This window comes from Thalassophryne amazonica, chromosome 14, assembly GCF_902500255.1.
Source record: "Thalassophryne amazonica chromosome 14, fThaAma1.1, whole genome shotgun sequence".
Taxonomy (NCBI): Eukaryota; Metazoa; Chordata; class Actinopteri; order Batrachoidiformes; family Batrachoididae; genus Thalassophryne; species Thalassophryne amazonica.
The window spans coordinates 7589150-7611935 of record NC_047116.1 but is presented as its reverse complement, the minus strand read 5'-3'; the positions used below and the strand labels follow the sequence as shown (position 1 = coordinate 7611935).

Sequence of the window (22786 nt, the reverse complement as noted above, 5' to 3'; positions counted from 1 at the left end):
ATTCAATATTCTGCAAATGTCGTAAAGAACAAAATTAATGTAATAACTGTTGTATAAATAGATGAATGTATAAAAAATGATCAACAAGAGCAGCTAAAAGAATGTAAAAAAAGACATTAATAAATAAAGCTGTGCAGCTTTAAAGGGCCCGTCTTTTAGGTTGCTCAGGTTGGAAGCTAATTTAGCCAATTTATTGTGTGCTCAATAAATTTGTGTTTTTTCACTAGTATCCACTTAAACATCCAGTAATCATGTCTGTCACATGGTGTTATTTTCTATCTCAGTTCTCTATGTGCACTCAAAATAATGTCACATAAAAGACATCCAGGAGGCCAAAACCAGAGTTCCAAGTAAATGGAACTACAAAGTAAATTACATTCAGATTTGCATTTAGTAAGTCACATTCAGACATAATGTAAAATGACTTCACATTCTCCTATTCATTCAGTTCTGTTGCTCATCTAGGCGACCCGCTGATAGTCCTCAGTATAGGTTTCAATTCTATTTAAATGTATTTCATTTATACAACACCAAATCACAACAATGCTGCCTCAAGGCACTTCACGTGAGTAATGTCTAACCTTACCAACCCCTAGAGAAAGGACATTCTAACAGTTACAACGCTTTTACAAAGTTTTACCAAGCTGAAGAAACAGAAAAACCAGAGTAGCATTAAAAAAAGTGCATTATAGAGATGAGCATGCAGTCATTGGCAGGGGGTCATCCAGCGCCCTGGGATGTGGTGCCAGCGTCCATCCATCATGTCATGTTACATTCCAAAAGCAGACTGCAGTTTACTGCGTCAGCCTCAGCTGGGGCAACTCGTGGTCAATCTAGCACAATGTGGTGTACAGCTGTTAGTCTTGCGCAATGTCATCTGTACCTCGGACAGAGAGAATAAGAGCAAATTCAGAGAGCTGGAAGTAACTACACTTAAAGTATGAGTTCACTAACAGTAAATCAACAGGGAACCGAGAAAATACTAAGGTGATCGCCAGCAGCTAGGCCTGAGCTCCAATACATACCCAGAATTTAGATGAAGTGAGGCCGAGACCTGTTCCACTGCTACTAAGATGAGTTAAAGGGATATAAAGCATAGTTCTGTACCATGTCAATATGCTAACCATATGAGAAAGAGAATAAATGCATCTTCAGTCTGGACTTGAAAGTCTCTACGGAATCTGACTGTTTTATTGATGCATGGAGATCATTCCACAAAACAGGGGCACTAGAGAAGGCTCTGTGGACTGCAGACTTTTTATTCACCCAAGGGACAAAAAGTAGCCCTGCACCTTGAGAATGCTGGGCCGGTACATAGGGTTTAATTAGGTCAGCTAAGTAGGGAGTTGCCAGTCTGTGAATAATTAAACAGGCTGGTCACAGAACCATAAAGTCCGACCTCACAGAGACAGGAAGCCGGTGAAGAGATGCAAAATGGCTGTAATGTGGTCGAAGGTTCTTGGCTTACTGCTAAATTAGTCTTTAGTCTGGATTTAAAGAACTGCAGACTGTCTGTAATCAGTGACTGTTCAACAGAAAATGTGCACGATGACAAAAAGCTCTGTGCCCTGCTGACTTCCTCTTTATCTTTGGAAGACAATAATTCCGGATTCTGTTAATGCAGAGCATGGAGTGGTACATACAGTTGTGCTCAAAAGTTTACATACCCTGGCAGAATTTTTGCTTTTTTGGGCATTTTTAAGAGAATATGAATGACAACACAAAACTTTTTTTCACTCATGGTTAGTGGTTGGGTGAAGCCATTTATTGTCAAACAACTGTGTTTCCTCGTTTTAAATCGAAATGACAAGGGAACTACCCAAATGAACCTGATCAAAAGTTTACATACCCCTGTTCTTAATACCGTGTATTGCCCCCTTTAACATCAGTGACAGCTTGGAGTCTTTTGTGGTTGTTGTGGACGAGGCTCTCTGATGGTAAAGCTGCCAGTGAATATGTTTTGGACTTTATTTACATCAATTACAAAGAAATACAAACAATATGGCACTCTATGGTAAATCTGCATGGAGTAGACAGTTCTCAAAAACTGAGTAACTGTGCAAGAAGTAAAAGAGTGAGGAAAGCCACCAAGACACCCAGACAACCCAGAAGAAGTTATGTGCTTATGTGGCTGTGAATGGAGAAATTGTGCACAGTGCAAGCTTTGCATTTTGTATCACCAGTTATCCATCTTCATGATGAAGTGGTATAGAGGAGGATTTTCTTAAAAAGAAGACCTGAAAGTTTAGCTACAAATTGCCAGAAGGTACATCTGAGATGCAAGCCTGGATTTGATCTATTTTGGTGAAAGAAAATCCTTCTCTGCTCTACTCCACTATGAAGCTAAGAGTAGTGACGCAACATGCAAAGCTTGCACTGTGCACAATTTCTCCATTCACAGCCACATAAGCACATAACTTCTCCTGGGTTGTCTGGGTGTCTTGGTGGCTTTCCTCACTCTTCTCCTTCTTGCACAGTCACTCAGTTTTTGAGAACTGTCTACTCCATGCAGATTTACCATAGAGTGCCATACCGTTTGTATTTCTTTGTAATTAATGTATGGTTGAATAAAATAAAATTGGGATTTTTGCATGTCAACAACACATCATTAATACCCCTGTCACACTAGAGCACGAATGAGCCTAAATGCCACACGAATAAGGATTCAACCCACGTTTGAGCAAATTTGTGGTGTATTCGACATCCTCCTACAGCATTCTTAAAACAGTTGGCACATTCGCATGGCCAGAGCACATGCTCTCTACATTCATGGTGCGCTCATGGTGGAAAACATATGGAACGACAGTGGAGGTGCAGTCATGCTGCAATCTGATTGCAGTCGTAATATTCGTACAGTATGAAAATGCAATTTGAAGCATTTGGAGGGCATTCCAGGGGCTGCTCGAAATGTTCGGGCACGTTGAAAACTGGCCGAAAGTCTTGATTGTGCCTGAACACACCTACACGCGTGATTGGACATTCAACCCACAGTCAAATCCTCATACAGCATTCTTGAGTGCATTCCACACAGTTGGGCACATTTCCACAGCCAGCTCACATGTAGAGCACACATACACACGTGCTGTTGAATGCAGTCTCATTGCATTGTGACTGCATCCTACATGTCCTGATAGCGTCAAAACAGCATTTGGAACAGTCTGATTACGTTTCAGTGTAATTCACCATGGTCAGGCATGGCAAACCCTGCCGGCATGTCCTGAGGGTGGCACGGATGAGCATATGTGCACCCCCACTGGATTCTTTTCAGGGTGCGCAAACAAGATAGTGTCATGTGCAATGTCTGTGGCGTGCATTCATCTTGTGAACCAGATGTGGACTTTGCACAATCAAACTGAAAGCACCTTGTGTCACTGTGGGTCAATGCATGTCAGAGCCACAGCACAGCGTGCACATCTGAACGGGCTGTCATACCCATGATAAACCTCATATTTCAGATACATTGTCATTCCCTCCCATGGATTAGATAATGTATGTGAACTAATATGATCATCATGGCTGGACCACTATGTGCAGGTGCAACCCCGCTCCTGGCCCACGGTGAGTCAGTGTGTGTTACAGGCTCGACGTGGCGCACCACAAAGCATCTGAATGGGATGTGACAGCATTATACACCTATCATGACATGGACATCATGTACCTTTGAAGGAGGAATGATGGGGCAGTTGGTTCTCCAAGCCTTCACAACATAAATAAAAATAAAACTCACCTTCAGAACGGTTCCAGGTGCATGAACACCAGCAGGAGTTGCTGCCTGTGGTGACCACCCTCTCATCTTGGCAGCACCGTGGCTGCCAACATCAACTCACAAATGCCTCGTCCACCACGAAATATAATTACCATATGATGCGACGCCCCACTGTGCATCACAACACGGAACGCACCATTGCAAGCTTCACACAGTCCACAGCATTGACTGATTGCTAGGGCACATGCATGAACCACTGTGTGATCAGCTCATGGACCTCATATCCTGCACAGAGGAAAGGCGTGAGGCTCGCTCATCTGCTCCAATCGTTGCACGCATGTGAGTTCCAATCACGTGATCATACTGTGGGTCCTGAGTGAGGCAACTGCTCAAACCACTGTGTGTGCCTGAGGCTGAAACGCATGTTCACTCAGCTGTGTGTGTGTGTGTGTGTGTGTGTGTGTGTGTGTGTGTGTGTGTGTGTGTGTGTGTGTGTGTGTGTGTGTGTGTGTGTGTGTGTGTGTGTGTGTGTGTGTGTGTGCTCATAAACAGTTGCTCACACTGCTGCGCATGCGTGAGGCTGGACCACATGTTCGCTCAACTGCATGTGTGTGCTCATAAACAACTTCCTGGACATGCATGAACCCATCTGGGCAGCACATCCTGCTGTCTGCCAAACAGCTGATTCTCTGGTGGGTGAGTGCGAGAGAGGGGGAGCATGTGTGCATTGGGGGGGGATGTGGCCGCTGATGTGTTAATGTCAGGACCTGCCTTACCTCTCCTCTGGTTTCCATATGTAATCCAGTATATGGACTGGTGTGTCATACAGGGTTCCATGTTCATAGGTTCACTGCAATGCACTACAGGCTGATATTACCGGTAATAACGGCTGTGGGTGTGTACTTTGGTGATCAGATGTCCGTAATAATTTGAACACACGCATCACATGCACTGCAGTGATGCTATAGTCAGGGGACCCTGGTTTACATGTAATCAGTCTGTGGGTAGGGCTGTCATGATTAGGAATTTCTGGAGACGATTAATTGTCAGACAATTAATTGCGATTGATGAATATATTGTCTATTTTTTCTTTTCTTTTTTTACCCTTCTTTATATTCTACTATTGTAGTATAATTAGCTTTAATGATACACATTCTGTGCTGTACACTTTAATGAATAAGAGTAATTTAATGATGTTTTGAACATCAAGAAATAGACAAAGATATTAGTATCTTCTCCATTCCTTAAGAGGATTTATTGTGATCAATCTGCTGCAACAGGACAAGCATTGAAGCAAACTTGCATTCATCAAGGGGTGACAGGATGCACCAGCTGCTACTGGACTGCCTGGTGATTGTGCTGGTGTGGTTTTTCCAAGTTCGGTGTATTGCTGTGGGTGGTGGGTCTGTAGATCTTGTTCAAATGTGTTCTGTTAGCGCTTTGACTAGGGATGGGTATTGATAAGATTTTATTGATATCGATGCCATTATCGATTCCGCTTATCGATTCAATTCCTTATCAATACCTCTTGTGAATTTTCTGTGTACTAAAAGTAGGCTTTACAGGTTTTCTATGTCAACAACATTTTAAATTGGTCACTGGATCCTTGATCTCTGGACATAAATAAAATCTGTAGTTTTGTCAAAAGCATTTCCTTTCAGACTTTTTGGCATGAATGTCTCTCTGTACCTCTGAGCTGAGCTCAGCCGACTGCTGCACTTCGGCACAGGATGTCTCATTTTGGGAGGGAAAAACATTTTGATCGATTGCAGTTTGTTTGTATTACAATGTTTGGAAAGAGGTGTCATTTGATTTAAACGGCATTTCGCTTTGAAGTTATTAATTCCGACTGGACTCCATCATTCTAAGTTGACTCGGCAGAGAGCCGCACAGCGTTTGGAGCTGTGTGAACAGAACGGAAGACGATTCTGGTTTCTTTCTCGCAACAAGACAGACAGTTAGTGACTTTAAGCCGCACAAAAGTGACTCACAGTTGACACATTCAGGGATGAAAGTGGTGAAAACAAAACTACCCACCTAAGCGGCTGAAGAATATGGACAGCATGTATATACTGTAAGTGACATTTACATGACAATTTATATGACAATATTGAGATACGATAATTTGGCCATATTGTGCAGCCCTATTGTCAACTAGCTGAAATCTTTGAATATTAATTTACATCTACATTTAAAAAATGTTTAAAGTGGCAGGGGGTTAAGAGGGCTGTAATTAGGAGGTCAGCTGAAAAGCAAAAAAAAAAAAAGAAAAATGATGAAAAAGATGGCGAGTATGGGAGCAGAATCCCTCCAGAAGCTGAAAGGCAAAAAAAAAAGCGGGGTGGGGTCTGGCGGGGGAGCCCCCCCAAAGCTGAAAGGTTTTTGCCATACTAATGTTCCCCTGGAGCATTTACTCAAAATAAAGTCTGAAGAACCTAAATGACATGGTGAGATTCTGACGAGCTTCACTCATTCATGTCCGCGACATATCCATATTAACAATATTTAAATAAAAATAAATGTAAAAATATTTCAATTTGTAATACATTTGACTCTTTTATGACAACAGCTGCTGAGCAATTAATTATTATCCAGAAAACAAATGCACACAAACGCACTGAGATGCGAACAGCTTAATGCTAACTTTAACATTGAAAACGCCATAGACATGCTAACGCGTTAGCATCGGTCCCATTTTTAAGTTAGAAAATACATCTATCAACTGTTTCAGAAGACCATAACAGGTCAGTTTAGCACAAAAAAGGTAAATATTACTCAGACATATACTCTTTGGGGTTTTAGCTGGGAAAATTAAGATAAAGTGGCTGTCTGAATGTCTGTCCCTCCCGAACACGGCTTGAATTTTGGCTGTTTTTCCCAGTCAGGCTGATCCGGCTTCATTCATGCTAAGTGACAGGGCCCTAAAATCTGACTTCACATGAACACGGAAGGGGATGAAGAGAAGAATGAAGAAAAACTCATTCCAGGGTAATGTGGTCAGCTTTTCATCTAAAGGTTAGAACTCTAACAGCAATGTTCTGGACCAGATGAAGACTTCTGATATGAGTTTGTGATAAACCAGAGAATAAGACAGTGCCATCAAAAAATGTAGATGAAACAAAAGCATGAATCAGTGTCTCTGCTTCAGTTGTGGTCAGAATAGGCCGTGTCTTTGGGATATTCCACAGATTTTATGCTTTCTTATGATCATGAATGACGCATTCATCCAGTGATGATGTTAACCAGTCATACTGGTGTCTGTCTCACCTGTCCAATGATTGTTATCTCAGTCTTCTATGAATTTAAAAATATAAAATTACAGGCCATGCAGTTTTCCACTGATGCCAGACTGTCTAAAATCCTAATTTGACAAAGATTCTTTGAATTAATTGGCCTGTAGTGTCAGGATCGGGACCCAGTAAGGTGGACTCAAATGCTATGAGGCAGCAGGTTAAAAGGACAAAATGGTTTACTGGTAGTGGTGGTAGGGCGTGGATCGCAGGAGCATTTGCAGAAGCATGGAATGAGGAGGCACTGGTCCATGGGAAGGAAGCCAGGGGCAGGTGGAACCAGTGGAGCAGAGATGATTAGTTGCAGGTGTCCCATCTGTCACAGGTGTACCCAATAATCAGCCTACTGAAAAGACAAAGAGACAGAGAGAGAGCGCACAGCAGCAACAGAGCAGCAAAACACACGTATGTAGAGTTGAGTGTTTTCAGGATAACACTGAAAAGTAATTCTACAGCTTTGCAGTATCTGTCCATGAGGTGCTAAGGAAAGTGAAAATAACAGAGGACCTAATTCAGGTCTATGGGGTACCCCAAATTTTACTGCAGAGGGTTTGAAAGTAATGCTATTATGCAAGACACATTGATATCGGTTTGATAAAGATAAAATTAAACTGGACATGTAAATGTAGCAAGTAACGCAGAAGTTGAAAAATTGTTTATTGAAGAAACGAGCACTCTTCATATTCCTTATGTAAACTTCTATTTCTACTCATACGTAAGACATTTTAAGTACATTTGGTGTACAACTTTGTTTCAACCACCTGTTCCAAATGTGGTAAAGGCAGCACATAGAGTAGCTTCAGGTACCAAGTGAAGAAACGTACAAAAAAAACAAAAAAAAAAAACCCACTTGTTTTATACAACTGTGATAAATGCGACTCACCACATAACAAGAAACACACAGCGGCAAACTTTGGCAAAATCTGAATAGAGTTTTGACTTGTTGGGCAGAATATTCCATGACGTCTGTTTTCAAGATCCCAGCCCTGTAATGGTGACTCTCTTGTTCAGTGTAATCTTTAATACGGCATCTGGTTTTCTAAGTCTCCTGTCAATCTTTGAGTCTTAAGTTGCTCACCACATAAAATTACCGGGGTGGGGATCTCAGGCAGGAAAATCCCCAGCAGACTTTAGGAACAGAAACACTTTTTGAGAATTTGTTTGTGTATTCCTTGGTAAAAATTAAGTTTTATTCATACACTTGCAGAATGTTTAAGCGCAGTGTAGATAATATTTTCCGAATCAAATTTGACATGTAAATGTCCACTGGCTGAAGTCAGTGGAGGACACTTCTGGTTGATGTCACTGGTTGGGGTCGTCCTCTGCTGGGGACGAGTGCAGTTTACTGAGCTCGCTCACTGAAGTTCTATGAGTCTCATCAAGAAACAGGTGGAATATGTTGGAAAGCTGCACATGTTGGCAAAGCCACAAACGGAGGAACAAGGGAGACTATTTCCTTCCATAAGTAAGTTGTTTTGGTTCTTCTTGCCACTTTGTCCGTGAAATTTGGTTGATAAACAGGCGCGTTTCCTGCCCGTGCATGAATGAAACTCAGTCAATAAAGGATCATTGTGTAAAAATATTTTATTTATATATATATATATATATATATATATATATATATATATATATATATATATATATATATATATATATATATATGTGTGTGTGTGTGTGTGTGTGTGTGTTTGGTGATGATTTTAGGAGTTGCACTGTGCTGAAAACAGCAGCAGCAGCTCGGTTCAGCCCGTCAACACTGCAGATCCATGTAAATTTCAACACTAATATTTTGGAATGTGTGTATCAGACTAAGTTTAATACTGTCCTGACATGATTTAAAGCCCCAGTCACAACCCATCGTGCGTTTTGTTTTTTTTTGCCGTACGTTTTCTGCGACTGCCAACACACGTCTCTAGGAGTGTAACGATAAAGAGAGATGACAATAAAGCAGTGTGTGTGTGTGTTGGGGGGTGTCGCTTTTCTTTTTTATGAGCGGGACCGGTGCGGCAGGTGTTTTTCGGCGTCAGCGATGCATGAGCATGTCCAGCCTGCAGCGGTCAGTTGTACGAGTGTTTACTTGCCTCGAAAAGTTAAAGCTAGTTATCAGACTGAAGCTGTGGAGTGTGTGTTGCTGACGTTTGGAAATAAAGTCCAAGTTCAAGTGAGAAGCTGCTTCGTGCATGCAAGTCTGTCGGCCTTGCATGCACGAAGCAGCTCCAAATTTAGCCCACGTTTTTGCAAGTAGACTGCACGCACGTGCAAGTACGGCGGGTTGTGACCGTGGCTTATTGTTAATTAATTTTACTGGCTTGATATCCAGGTCAGAACGGCATTTTAAGACGTATTTTGCGAGTGTTTTTCTGAGTGTGTTCAGTCGCGAATCCCCATTGAAAATCCATTAACATCCGGGAACTTTGTCAATATTTTGCGCGGTTAGGAGGCGTCATGTCGCTGTCCATGAAGGGACGTTGGCATTTCGCAGGTAGCATTGGGAGTGTGGACTCTTGTCATCATATATGCCATAGGTATTAAAGGCACTGCGCTGCGGTGGTTTGAATCATATTTATCTAATAGATTACAATTTGTTCTTGTAAATGGGGAATCTTCTTCATTTTTCATTTAAGATTTTATTTCATTCATTTAAAAGAAAGGAAAAAAAACAGAAAAGCAAATTAACAAAATTAACAAAACATTACAAATCACTGAATGAAAATGAGCAGTTTGGAAGAACAAGTCTTATATATTCTGCCCCTTTTTTACAATGCAGTCTTGCAAAGCATCATCAATCGACATCATTTAACAGATTACATTTCTATGACTTTGTCACATGCCACCGACTTCTTTCATAATTTTAACCATTATTTAAAAGACTACATCCCTAACAGATTACATTTTAAACTTCAAACATTCTAAACATTATTAACAGATTACATTTTTGGCTTTGTCACAGCCCACTGACTTATTTCATAGTTTCATACTTGCGAAATACATCAAGTTTAATACGTTTAATACGACCTTGATTCTTTGATTTCTTTGTTGAGGTTGTTCCATAATTTTACACCATTCACTGCAATACTCCGTTCCTTTATCTTGGTTCTAAATCTTGGTTTTTTAAAGACTTCTATGCCCTTCAAATTATAACTACTTACTCTTTTTCCAAACATATTTTGACTGTTTATTGGTAAGGTATTATTATTCGCTTGGTACATTGTTTGTAATAATTTCAAATCAACTAAATCATGAAATTTAAGTAGCCTATACTTAATGAACAATGGATTAGATGGATCTCTAAATCAACTGTTGCTAATCACTTTTAAAGCTCTTTTCTGCAAAATAAATAAAGGTTGTGTATAAGTTGTACATGTTGATCCCCAGCTTTCTACACAATAAGTCAAATATGGAACAATCAAAGAATTCTACAATGTTAATAATCCATAACTATTTAATGAATATTTAACTTTATGCAAAACAGCAATGGCTTTCGCTATCTTTCCTTTTATGTAATTTATGTGTGACTTCCATGTAAAATCTTCATCAATCATAACTCCTAAAAATTTAGTTTCTTTTACCCTTTGAATGTCCATTCCATCTGTTTTTAATGACACCTCATTTTTTTAACTCTGTCATTAAACAATATGAAATTTGTTTTATTAAGATTAAGTGACAATCTGTTTATATCAATCCAATATTTCACTTTTTCCAACTCTGTATTTATCACTTGTGCTACTTCATGTATCTCTGATCCAGAGCAAAATAATGTTGTATCATCAGCAAATAAAATGCTACCAAGTAGCATTTTATTTGCTACACACAGACTTCACAGACTATGGTTAATTATGGAGTTCCACAAGGTTCTGTGCTAGGACCAATTTTATTCACTTTATACATGCTTCCCTTAGGCAGTATTATTAGACAGCATTGCTTAAATTTTCATTGTTACGCAGATGATACCCAGCTTTATCTATCCATGAAGCCAGAGGACACACACCAATTAGCTAAACTGCAGGAATGTCTTACAGACATAAAGACATGGATGACCTCTAATTTCCTGCTTTTAAACTCAGATAAAACTGAAGTTATTGTACTTGGCCCCACAAATCTTAGAAACATGGTGTCTAACCAGATCCTTACTCTGGATGGCATTACCCTGACCTCTAGTAATACTGTGAGAAATCTTGGAGTCATTTTTGATCAGGATATGTCATTCAAAGCGCATATTAAACAAATATGTAGGACTGCTTTTTTGCATTTGCACAATATCTCTAAAATTAGAAGGTCTTGTCTCAGAGTGATGCTGAAAACTAATTCATGCATTTATTTCCTCTAGGCTGGACTATTGTAATTCATTATTATCAGGTTGTCCTAAAAGTTCCCTGAAAAGTCTTCACTTAATTCAAAATGCTGCAGCTAGAGTACTGATGGGGACTAGAAGGAGAGAGCATATTTCACCCATATTGGCCTCTCTTCATTGGCTTCCTGTTAATTCTAGAATAGAATTTAAAATTCTTCTTCTTACTTATAAGGTTTTGAATAATCAGGTCCCATCTTATCTTAGGGACCTCATAGTACCATATCACCCCAATAGAGCGCTTCACTCTCAGACTGCAAGCTTACTTGTAGTTCCTAGGGTTTGTAAGAGTAGAATGGGAGGCAGAGCCTTCAGCTTTCAGGCTCCTCTCCTCTGGAACCAGCTCCCAATTCGGATCAGGGAGACAGACACCCTCTCTACTTTTAAGATTAGGCTTAAAACTTTCTTTTTTGCTAAAGCTTATAGTTAGGGCTGGATCAGGTGACCCTGAACCATCCCTTAGTTATGCTGCTATAGACTTAGACTGCTGGGGGGTTCCCATGATGCACTGAGTGTTTCTTTCTCTTTTTGCTCTGTATGCACCACTCTGCATTTAATCATTAGTGATTGATCTCTGCTCCCCTCCACAGCATGTCTTTTTCCTGGTTCTCTCCCTCAGCTCCAACCAGTCCCAGCAGAAGACTGCCCCTCCCTGAGCCTGGTTCTGCTGGAGGTTTCTTCCTGTTAAAAGGGAGTTTTTCCTTCCCACTGTTGCCAAGTGCTTGCTCACAAGGGGTCGTTTTGACCGTTGGGGTTTTTCCGTAATTATTGTATGGCTTTGCCTTACAATATAAAGCGCCTTGGGGCAACTGTTTGTTGTGATTTGGCGCTATATAAATAAAATTGATTTGATTTGATTTGATATATAACCTCTTTGTTGGTGCCTCTGGCAGGGAATCTCAGAAGGAGGCTCATCTTCCCTCCAACCAGTGACATCACCCGCCTGACCTGCATAAATAGTGTCAGCCGGTCGATGTTAAAGCCTCTCAGACCATGACTGAAACAAGGTTTTCTGTAGATGTTTTATAATAATAAATAATAATACATTTTATTCATAGTGACCTTTTCATCAGTGATCTCAAGGGGCTACAGGTTAAAAAGATAAAATAAGAGCAAAAAGCAAGACAAGCAGTCATATTTTAAAATGGAAAGAATTTAAAATAAACATCTAAAAGGAGGGACCATAAGTTTTGTTAAAAAGAAATTTTATTTCTTTTTCTAAATTGTATTTAAATTTCTTTTTAAAACAGTCAGTGGATTGTGGTGCCCTCAGGGCATCAGGGAGGGCATTCCACAAGCAGCATCACAGAAGGCCCTATCTCGCATGGTTCTTAGCCTAGTTCTGGGTGTGTGGAGGAGATTTAAGTGAGTGTAGCGTGAGGAAAGTGTTGTGTTTTGTGGGTTGAGGAGTTCTTTGAGGTGTGTGTGTGTGTGTGTGTGTGTTTGGGGGGCATGTCCATAGATACATTGGTGTGTGAGGAGGGAGACCATATATTCAATCCTGGTGGAGACGAGAAGCCAGTGGAGTGAGTGGAGGATGGTGAGTGGAGCAGCAGAGTTCTGGTTGTTTTGGAGCCTCTGCAGGCTCTTGCTAGGGTTCCCGGTGAGAAGTGCATTACAGTAGTCCAGTCTGGAGGCGATAAAGGCATGGACCAGCTTTCAGCATCTGATAGGATGGGGTAGAGTTTGGAGATGTTCCGGAGGTGATAGAAGGAAGTCTTGCAGAGGTGGCTGATATGAGATTCAAAAGTGAGTTGGGGGTGAAAGAGAGATATTGGAGCCAGAGAAAGTGATGATGGTTATGGGTGATGATTTGGTCTGGTGAGGAGTGCCGACCAGGATGGCTTCAGTTTTGGAGCTGTTGAGTTGGAAGAAGTTGTGCTTCATCCATACCTTTATCTCCTCCAGACAGGCAGTGAGTTGTGATGGGGATAACAGTGATGATGAGGGTGGGGTTGCAGCAGTGGCATTGTCATAGAGCTGTGTGTCATCGGCGTAGCAGTGTAATGAAAAACCATGACGGCTGATGACCTGACCAAGGGGAATGAGATAGATGATGGAAAGGATGGGACCAAGGACTGACCCCTGAGGAACACCGCAGGTGACTGTGTGTGGGTTTGATGTGGAGTGACCCATGGAGATGCCCATGGACCCATGGAGAAACCGGACAGAATACATCTGTCTGGTTTGTGAGGTACGAATGGAGCCAACTGAGGGCAGTGTCAGTGAGTCCAGTGGTGAGGTGGAGCCGGGTGAGTAGAATGTCATGGTCGACTGTGTCAGATGCAGCAGATAGGTCCAGGAGAATGAGGAGGGAGGGGGAGCCAGCATCAGAGGACATCAGGAGATCATTTGTAACTAGTCTCTGTGCTGTGGGTGGGGCGGAAACCAGACTGGAATTTTTTGTAGAGGTTATTGCATTTTAGATGGTTCTGAAGATGGGTGGCCACAGCTTTCTCAAGTACTTTAGATATGAAAGAGAGATTGGAGATGGGCCTGTAATTTGAAAGGATCTCTGGGTCAAGAGTGTGTTTTTTGAGAAGAGGTCTGATAGTGGCTTTATTTAACACGGAGATGATGTGGCAAGTTTGGAGAGAGTGGTTTATAACAGAGGTAATCAGGGGACTTAGGACAGTCTTTAGTGTTTCTTGATCTATCAAAAGAACACATTTTGTGTGTGTGTGTTTATTCATGTTATAAATAATCTGTGGGTGTTTCTGGTCCCCTTTAAAACAGGAAAATATTTGTATTTGTTTCATGCCAGTATAGCAGACAGGACTTGTTCAAAAATATGGTGATAACCCACTCATGTCCACCACTAACATATTTACCATTCAGCAGCTGTGATATCAAATTATTAAATGTACAGTAGTGTTCAGAATAATAGTAGTGCTATGTGACTAAAAAGATTAATCCAGGTTTTGAGTATATTTCTTATGGTTACATGGGAAACAAGGTACCAGTAGATTCAGTAGATTCTCACAAATCCAACAAGACCAAGCATTCATGATATGCACACTCTTAAGGCTATGAAATTGGGCTATTAGTAAGAAAAAGTAGAAAAGGGAGTGTTCATAATAATAGTAGCATCTGCTGTTTACGCTACAAACTCAAAACTATTATGTTCAAAATGCTTTTTTAGCAATCATGTGAATCACTAAACTAGTATTTAGTTGTATAACCACAGTTTTTCATGATTTCTTCACATCTGCGAGGCATTAATTTTGTTGGTTTGGAACCAAGATTTTACCCATTTACTAGTTTGCTTGGGGTCATTGTCTTGTTGAAACACCCATTTCAAGGGCATGTCCTCTTCAGCATAAGGCAACATGACCTCTTCAAGTATTTTGACATATCCAAACTGATCCATGATACCTGGTATGCAATATATAGGCCCAACACCATAGTAGGAGAAACATGCCCATATCATGATGCTTGCACCACCATGCTTCACTGTCTTCAGTGTGAACTGTGGCTTGAATTCAGAGTTTGGGGGTCGTCTCACAAACTCTCTGCGGCCCTTGGACCCAAAAAGAACAGTTTCACTCTCATCAGTCCACAAAATATTCCTCCATTTCTCTTTAGGCCAGTTGATGTGTTCTTTGGCAAATTGTAACCTCTTCTGCACATGTCTTTTATTTAAAAGAGGGACTTTGCGGGGGATTCTTGCAAATAAATTAACTTCACACACGCATCTTCTAACTGTCACAGCACTTACAGGTAACTCCAGACTGTCTTTGATCATCCTGGAGCTGATCAATGGGTGAGCCTTTGCCATTCTGGTTATTCTTCTATCCATTTTGATGGTTGTTTTCTGTTTTCTTCCACGCGTCTCTGTTTTTTTTTTTTTTTTTTTTGTCAATTTTAAGCATTGGAGATCATTGTCGATGAACAGCCTATAATTTTTTGCACCTGCATATAGGTTTTTCCCTCTCCAATCAACCTTTTAATCAAACTACACTGTTCTTCTGAACAATGTCTTGAACGTCCCATTTTCCTCAGGCTTTCAAAGAGAAAAGCATGTTCAACAGGTGCTGGCTTCATCCTTAAATAGGGGACACCTGATTCACCTGTTTGTTCCACAAAATTGACGAACTCACTGACTGAATGCCACACTACTATTATTGTGAACACCCCCTTTTCTACTTTTTTTTTTTTACTAATAGCCCAATTTTACAGCCTTAATGCTTGGATTTGTGAGAATCTACTGAATCTACTGGTACCTTGTTTCCCATGTAACCATAAGAAATATACTCAAAACTTGGATTAATCTTTTTAGTCACATAGCACTACTATTATTCTGAACACTACTGTATGATTCGAAGTAAGATTTGAGTCTGCTTATATCTTTAAAGGTGCCTTCACGCAACACTAATGTGGGTGACCCAGGCCGAATGGGCAACACCCGAAAAATCTGAGCGTAGTCGGGAGGGATCCTGCAGAGACGGATTCGTGCACGATCATGTGTACATGCACAAACACAGTGCGTCCATGTTGAGAGGTGTGATACCGCATCGCCGTCTTCCAGCAGCAAAAGCAATTACATTTTCAATTACAATTTTATTTGCTAAGAGGGACAACGTACATTAATAAACATTTTCTTATCAAAAGAAATAAAAATAAAAGTGGAAATGTACACAATTGCAGCCACTGGCTCATTTCCATTGTCAGCCCCCCTGCCAGATGGTACAGGCAAATTCCTAAAATAGTAAAACAAAAAACACATAATAAAATCATTTAAAAAAACACATAAAATCATAATAAACACAGTGTACTCAACAACACCGCTACAACGCAGATTGTATCACATTCCGTACCATGTTTAACTAAAATATTACAATAATGACACGATTGTAGTTTCTTATCAAATATTTTTAATGATGTTGTTAGATCCTGAGTTCTTTGAGTCTGTTCCTGAATTAATGAGACTCTGTTACAAAAAGGACAGTTTAATTCATTTCATGTAAAGTTAATCATACCAGATCTGGTGTTCTCACCGTCCCGAGGTCACCCAGGAGCTCGTTCAGGAATGAGATCCCGTACACAGTTTACTCGTACAGTAAGGTTTTATAGACATCTGTTGACATCATTGATAAAGAAGTGATCCTCCCGTGTGTGCTATCAAAAAATTCCATGTCATGTTTAGGCCATGTGGCTAACTAGGTCAAACTTTAAAGATGTGAAAAGCAGGACCTTGTGTTAGTGGAACCACTGCCTGCTGTTTACGTCTTTTCACAATAACTAGATAACGAAAGGCTCCTAGCTTTTACAAGATATACTTTTGGTGCAGACAAAAGTACAAACTTACTGTGCAGATTTGAAAGAATGAATGAATGAATTTATTCGGCACACAGTTCGACAACAAAAAAAAAACTCATAACAAAACAACTTTACAAAGATCCCGTGTGGCCGAAAGGGTGATGGCAGAAGCAAAGCTTATAAATGCCCACCCCTTATACTAAAAATAAAAATTCTATACACATTTATACAAGCATGCAACCATAAACACAATTTTCAGAATACTACCAGACAAACACTGTCACACAACCCACAATCCCAGAAGCAATAACAAAAACAATAAACCTAAGTCTCCAAATATAACAAGAAATTTTATAATTCTTGTAATGCCTCCTAGAGCCCACCAAAGTATCAAGTACTTTAATGTTGTCAGGGCAGTTGTTAACCCCTTTAACAGAGACAAAGTGACTCTTTGCAGTAGTTCGAATCTTCAACTTCTCAAAAAATAAAATTCCTCTCAAATTATAACTGGAGTCCCTCAGTTTAAACAGATCCTAGACATGTTATGGAAGCAGTTTATTTTTAACTTTATATTTATATTATTTGTATTGTAATGGAGTCAACCAAGTCCCAGAATTTTAGAATATGTAAACAAGCAAACAGTGGATTTGTTGGCTTGCAATATGATTTATTACAAATAATTCTTAGCGCTTTCTTTTGCAACAAAAATACTGAATTAGTATTCATTTTATATGTATTTCCACAAATTTCAACGCAGTAGGTCATATATGGAAGGAGCAATGAATGATAGAAAATAGTTAGAGTGTTGGGAATATCAAGAACATATTGACACAGTGCAAACTTACTGACTGACAGTCATTGTTCATAACCCCAGCAGAAATGCAACAATGTATTAACATAGGGTTTTAGAGAGTGTGAAATCAGTAATATCATATGACATATGTATTTCTAAGTAATTTATTAACAAAGTCTTATACAAAGATACAAGGGGCTTGAGAGTTGGCACATGTGAGGGACCAGCTGGTTAAACAGTATTCAGTGTGACTGAAGATCATTGAGTGTATGAATGTCCTGGCTGCGTTCGTCGTCAGGCTGTGCCTGATATGCTGAAATTTATACATGTTAAATTTAATGGAGTTCACCACCTTATTGACCTGGCTCTTAAAGGCCAAGGTAGAATAAAGTATAACTCCAAGATATTTGAACTCAGATACCAACTCCAGTTCATTACCATATAAGAAAATGCCAGAGTATGTTAAATTTAACGATCATTTAGTGAACATCATACCATTTTTTTTTAGTTCAATAGTAGGCATGATTTAGTAAGCCAATCCTGGACATCAGATAAAGCGGATGTCAAAATGCCTGAGGCTTCTTGGATGTTTTGAGCCAGTGCAAAAATGACTGCATCATCTACATACATCAGTGTATGAACAGTTGGGCAGGCGGAAGGTAGAGAGTTAATGTACAAGGAAAATAAAATTGGGCCAAGAACTGACCCCTGAGGAATGCCTACAGGGCATTTCAAACAGGGCGAGTTGACACTATCAACAGAAACCAGGAGACTGCATCCGAGGAGAAGTTAAAATGAGATAACCTAGATAATAGGACTTGTTGAACTACAGTGTCAAATGCTCTCTTTAATGCTCTCAATAAAACTGCTCCAACACAGGCATTCTTATCTAACATACCTTTAATGGCCTCCATAAGAACACACAGAGCCGTCTCAGTGGAGTAATGAGTATAAAAACCAAATTTGATGAGTACAAAAACCAAATTGCATGGGATGTATGAAAGAATGATCGCTATCAAGATGCTCCAGGCGTAGTTGGGCAACCCATTTCTCAGCTATTTTGGACACGACTGGCAGAATTGAAATTGGCCTATAGTTAGACATATGCAACATTCCAGGCTTCAGGGACCACAGTCTGTTTTAGAAAAAGATTAACTGCGCGAGTTAAGAGTTAGACCAAAGAGTCCTTGTGTTCTTTAAAAAAATGAGCACTTAGTCCAAATAGGTTGTTGGAGGAAGAGCTACTCATGCCAGTGATGATTTTAGCCACCTCATATTCAGGTATATCCAAAAACTTAAAGACAGGTCTGGTGTTATCGACAGGAGAACACACTCAGGAGGGGAGAACAGCTGTACTTCATCATTTACATAATCAATAAAGAAGTGGTTCAGACTAATTGCCAAAGTAAGGGAATCCTTCACTAGTGTGTTTTTTATAGAAAGCTCCAGTTCCCTATCCTGTTTACCTCGGTGGCCAAGCATGTATTAATATGTTGCCATACAACTTTACCATTACTGTGAGCTTTTTCAATTAATCCCATAAAAAAGTTTGATTTTGCCTTACATAGAGCCTGAGTGACTCTGTTCCTCTGTTCTTCTGTCCCTCTCACCCCCGCACACTCAGTGACCGGAGATCAGGCCAGCGATGTTCACGGCTGCTGTGGGCCACCTGCCTAGAGTAACTCTGACCCACACGGATGTGAAGCATCCACGCGCTCCCATAATGAACACAGCAGCCAGCCGCGCAGAAGTGAAAGCGGTCGGCCACAAGGAGGGTCCACATGTCCCACTGCCTCTGGCCACTTGAAGCGCGGCGTGCCGAAGGACACCACGTCATGTGGACTATAACTCACGTGGTGGATGTGATATTTGCCTCACCAGCTGGCCGTTCACATGATCAGACTGATATAATCACATGAGGCAACCTATCTGATGGTGTCCGCAGTGCGCACTAAGGCACAGCTAGACGCGTTCCACAGGTGAGTTGCATTCTATTTTTTCTATGTCACGAGGGCCTGCTGACACATCTTCATCGCCATGGCTCGCGGAAGGATGTATGTTCTACATGGGATGATATGTGTTCTCCAGCTTTGACTTAACGATGACACAGCAGGCAGGTGCGACATGATCTGATTGCCTCAGCCTGCGTGTGTGAGCCTTGATCATCTGACGGCTTCGGTTCCTTATAACAGAAATGACCACAATAAAATAATTGGAAATATGAATCCACTTGATGGATCACATGATGAATGCATGCCACAGATATTTTACATGACGTTTGCTTCCTGAACGGGATCCAGTGTGGGTGCACATACGGCACCAGCTGGACATGCCAGCAGGATTTGACGTGCCTGCCCATGGCGAATATCTCTCAAATCCAGTCTGGCCAGCTGTCACACTGCACCTCAACCACCCTGCAAGCTGTCGCCACCTCGGCCTCACCTCGATTGTGGTGTCATGTGCACTATATTCAAGCTGGCTGCACAAATGGCTGCTGTAAGTGCACTGCGACTGCTGTTGGAGATCTTTGTATTGCACGTGCACTTTGGGCGAGTGTGGGGCGAATGGGCATTCACCCGTCATTTGCCCTCATTCAGCCTGCAGTGTGAAGACTGGCTCGATTAGGATATTCAGACAGGATTCGTTGTGGCTGAGCATTTTGTGCAGACACTCAACCGCTGTCCGAATGGTCCAACTTGCATACAGACTTGCAGTGTGAATGTTGTGACTTCAGTGAAATGGCAGTACGACTGCATTTCCTCCGCCCTTCGATTGGGTTTCCTGCGCGAGCACAATGCAAATGTGGTGTGCGAGGCGTTCGAGTGCAGCTCAGATTTTCACGATTGCCGTTCGAATCCTCCTTCGTGTTATGTGTGAAGGCATCTTAACAATTGAACAGTTCTTCTGAAACAATTTTGGAGACTCAGATCAGGACTCACTTACATTGGGAGGAAACATCAACTTCGATATTCTGTCCGTGTCTTACGTGTGTATGATCCAGCACGCAGGTGCCTCGGTGTTGAGGAACCCAACAACTGGAAAAATGTGGCTACTCTGTGGAAGTTTAATGGTCATATAGTTCTGTGGTGACCCTCAAATGGAATAAGCAGGTATAGAAAATGAATGAATGAATGTTTTAAATATGATTATCAGTTAAGTTTACTTTCACAGAACAACCTTTGTGTGTTTTTTTTTTTTTCATTTCTTACACATGGATCACATTTGAATGAACAAAAATTAATCTTTGGATTATTATTTGTGACAATTTCTTATTGTTGGAGAGAACACTAAACAGTTATAATTGTTTGACAGATCAACCTCTTGAGGTGTTTTGAAATTTCTCTCATTTTTAGTCCATATATCAGTGGATTGAAGAGAGGATGATACACAATAATTTTTAAAGTAATTATTAAACGAACAGTTTTTGGAATATTTGTTTCCAGTCGGACCACAATGACCTCATATGTGATCAGACATAATAAGCTGAGTAACACCAGCAGGTGGGGTAAACAGGTCTCTGCAGCTTTTTTCCTCACACCAGCACTACTTTTGTAACATATTTTAAGAATCTTTATGTATGTAAAAAGTATAAAGAACACAGGTAAAATTGCAAGATTGAACAAAATAAAGACACCATAGATAATTATTACTGTTGATCTCACACACTGAAGTTTTACCACCGAATTATTACAAAAGATTCCTTTCAAAGTAAAGTCACAAAGTTGACCGTTAGCAACCAGTGCAGCTGCCACGAGCATATGAGAAGGTGGCACAATCCAGGCTGAAACCAGAGCAATAATGATGTTTGTTTGTCTCATGATGGTGTGATATTGCAGAGGTTTACATATAGACACATACCTGTCATAAGCCATGGCTGCTAAGAGTAAAAACTCAGAAGCACATAAAGAGTAAAACAGAACATATTGAGATAAACAGCCTGGATATGAAATGATCTGTTTTTCAGTCAAAAAATCAATCAAAAGCTTTGGGTAAAAAGCAGAACTAAAAAGAAGTGAGTTCATTAGCAAACCTGCAATGAAAATGTACATTGGTTCATGAAGGTTTTTATGAATCCAGATCAGACAAACAATAGTAGAATTAAAGCAGATTATTAGAATATAAACTGTAAACATGATTATAAAATAAAGATACCTGTATTTGTGTAATTCAACATGACCACCAAGCGTTATATATGTTACATTTAGTTCCCCATCCATCATGAACAATAACTTAAAATTCAAATTTATGAATCTTCAGTATCACATGTGGGATTGTTTTTCATTCTGTTACCTGACATTGAAGTTGGCACTTTTAATCTGCAAAATTCTTAACATGAACTGTTTGTGTAAAGCTTTTATTGCAGCAGAATAATCCTCTATGGATCTAATTAAAGTCTTTACCAAGAGCAACAAACATGTAAACAACTTCATCAAACAGTGGAAGTATGATGAAGTTTTACAGAAGTTATGACAGTGACATACTCCTTACTGACCAAATAACTCTGGACAATGTAACGGCAGACTTGCTGATTATGCCACAGTTTGCATTATGGATTTGTATTCGACTGGATTTGTGTTTGACTGGTGATGTTTTAAGGTTTCGTGAGAATGAAGGTCTACAGTTGTGATCAGACGTTTACACCCTCATCAACGGCATGAATGTCATGGTAATTCTGGGCTTTTCGTGATGTCTTTGAACTGTTCTTTTCCCAGGATGCCCTTTACTAAGCTGCACCTCCAATCGATGTTTTTGATAGCCATCAACAAGCTTCTAGCATAATTCTGGCTGAATATTTGACCACTCTTTTTGGCACAATTGGTCGAGTTCATTTAAATTGGTTGGTTTCCTGGTGTGGACCCAGCTTTTAATCATAGTCTGCAAATTTTCAAGAGGGATGAGGTTGGCGCTTTAGGATGGCCATTCCCTACTTTGTCCAGCCCACAACCAGTTTTGATGTGTGTTTGGGATCATTGTCATGTTGGAACACCCAGTTGTAGCCAAGTTTCAACCATCTGGCTGTTTACAAGAGATAAGAGACTTTTATTGTCATTGTGTCAGAATACAACGATATTTGTTCAACTTCCAGAAATTGGCAGCAAGAAATATACATAAATAGAAAATACAATATAATAAATACACACAGTAAAATTTACAAAAAAATAAAATAAAATGGTAAAACTGAAGTGAAATACTAGTTTACAGGTTGTTTACAGTTGGGACGGGTTATTTACAGATCAAAGTAATTTAAAGTGACCTAGTACATTACAGCAGCTCAGGGTCGGACTGGGAACAAATTTCGGCCCTGGCATTTTTCCTCTGGACCAGCCCACTATTGGCCCGACGAATCCACCCCCAAACACGCACACGCACCCGTCCATACCGAACCCCCA

The 22786-nt window shown here is 40.3% G+C and overlaps 1 protein-coding gene across 1 annotated transcript; it reads right to left on the bottom strand.

Moving 5' to 3' along the window:
- Window positions 1-20683: 20683 nt before the first annotated feature.
- On the bottom strand, window positions 20684-21613 carry LOC117525296 (olfactory receptor 6N2-like). Its single transcript, XM_034187130.1, has one exon. It carries the CDS (start codon window positions 21611-21613, stop codon window positions 20684-20686), a length of 930 nt encoding a protein of 309 aa, XP_034043021.1.
- Between the last annotated feature and the right edge of the window lie 1173 nt (window positions 21614-22786).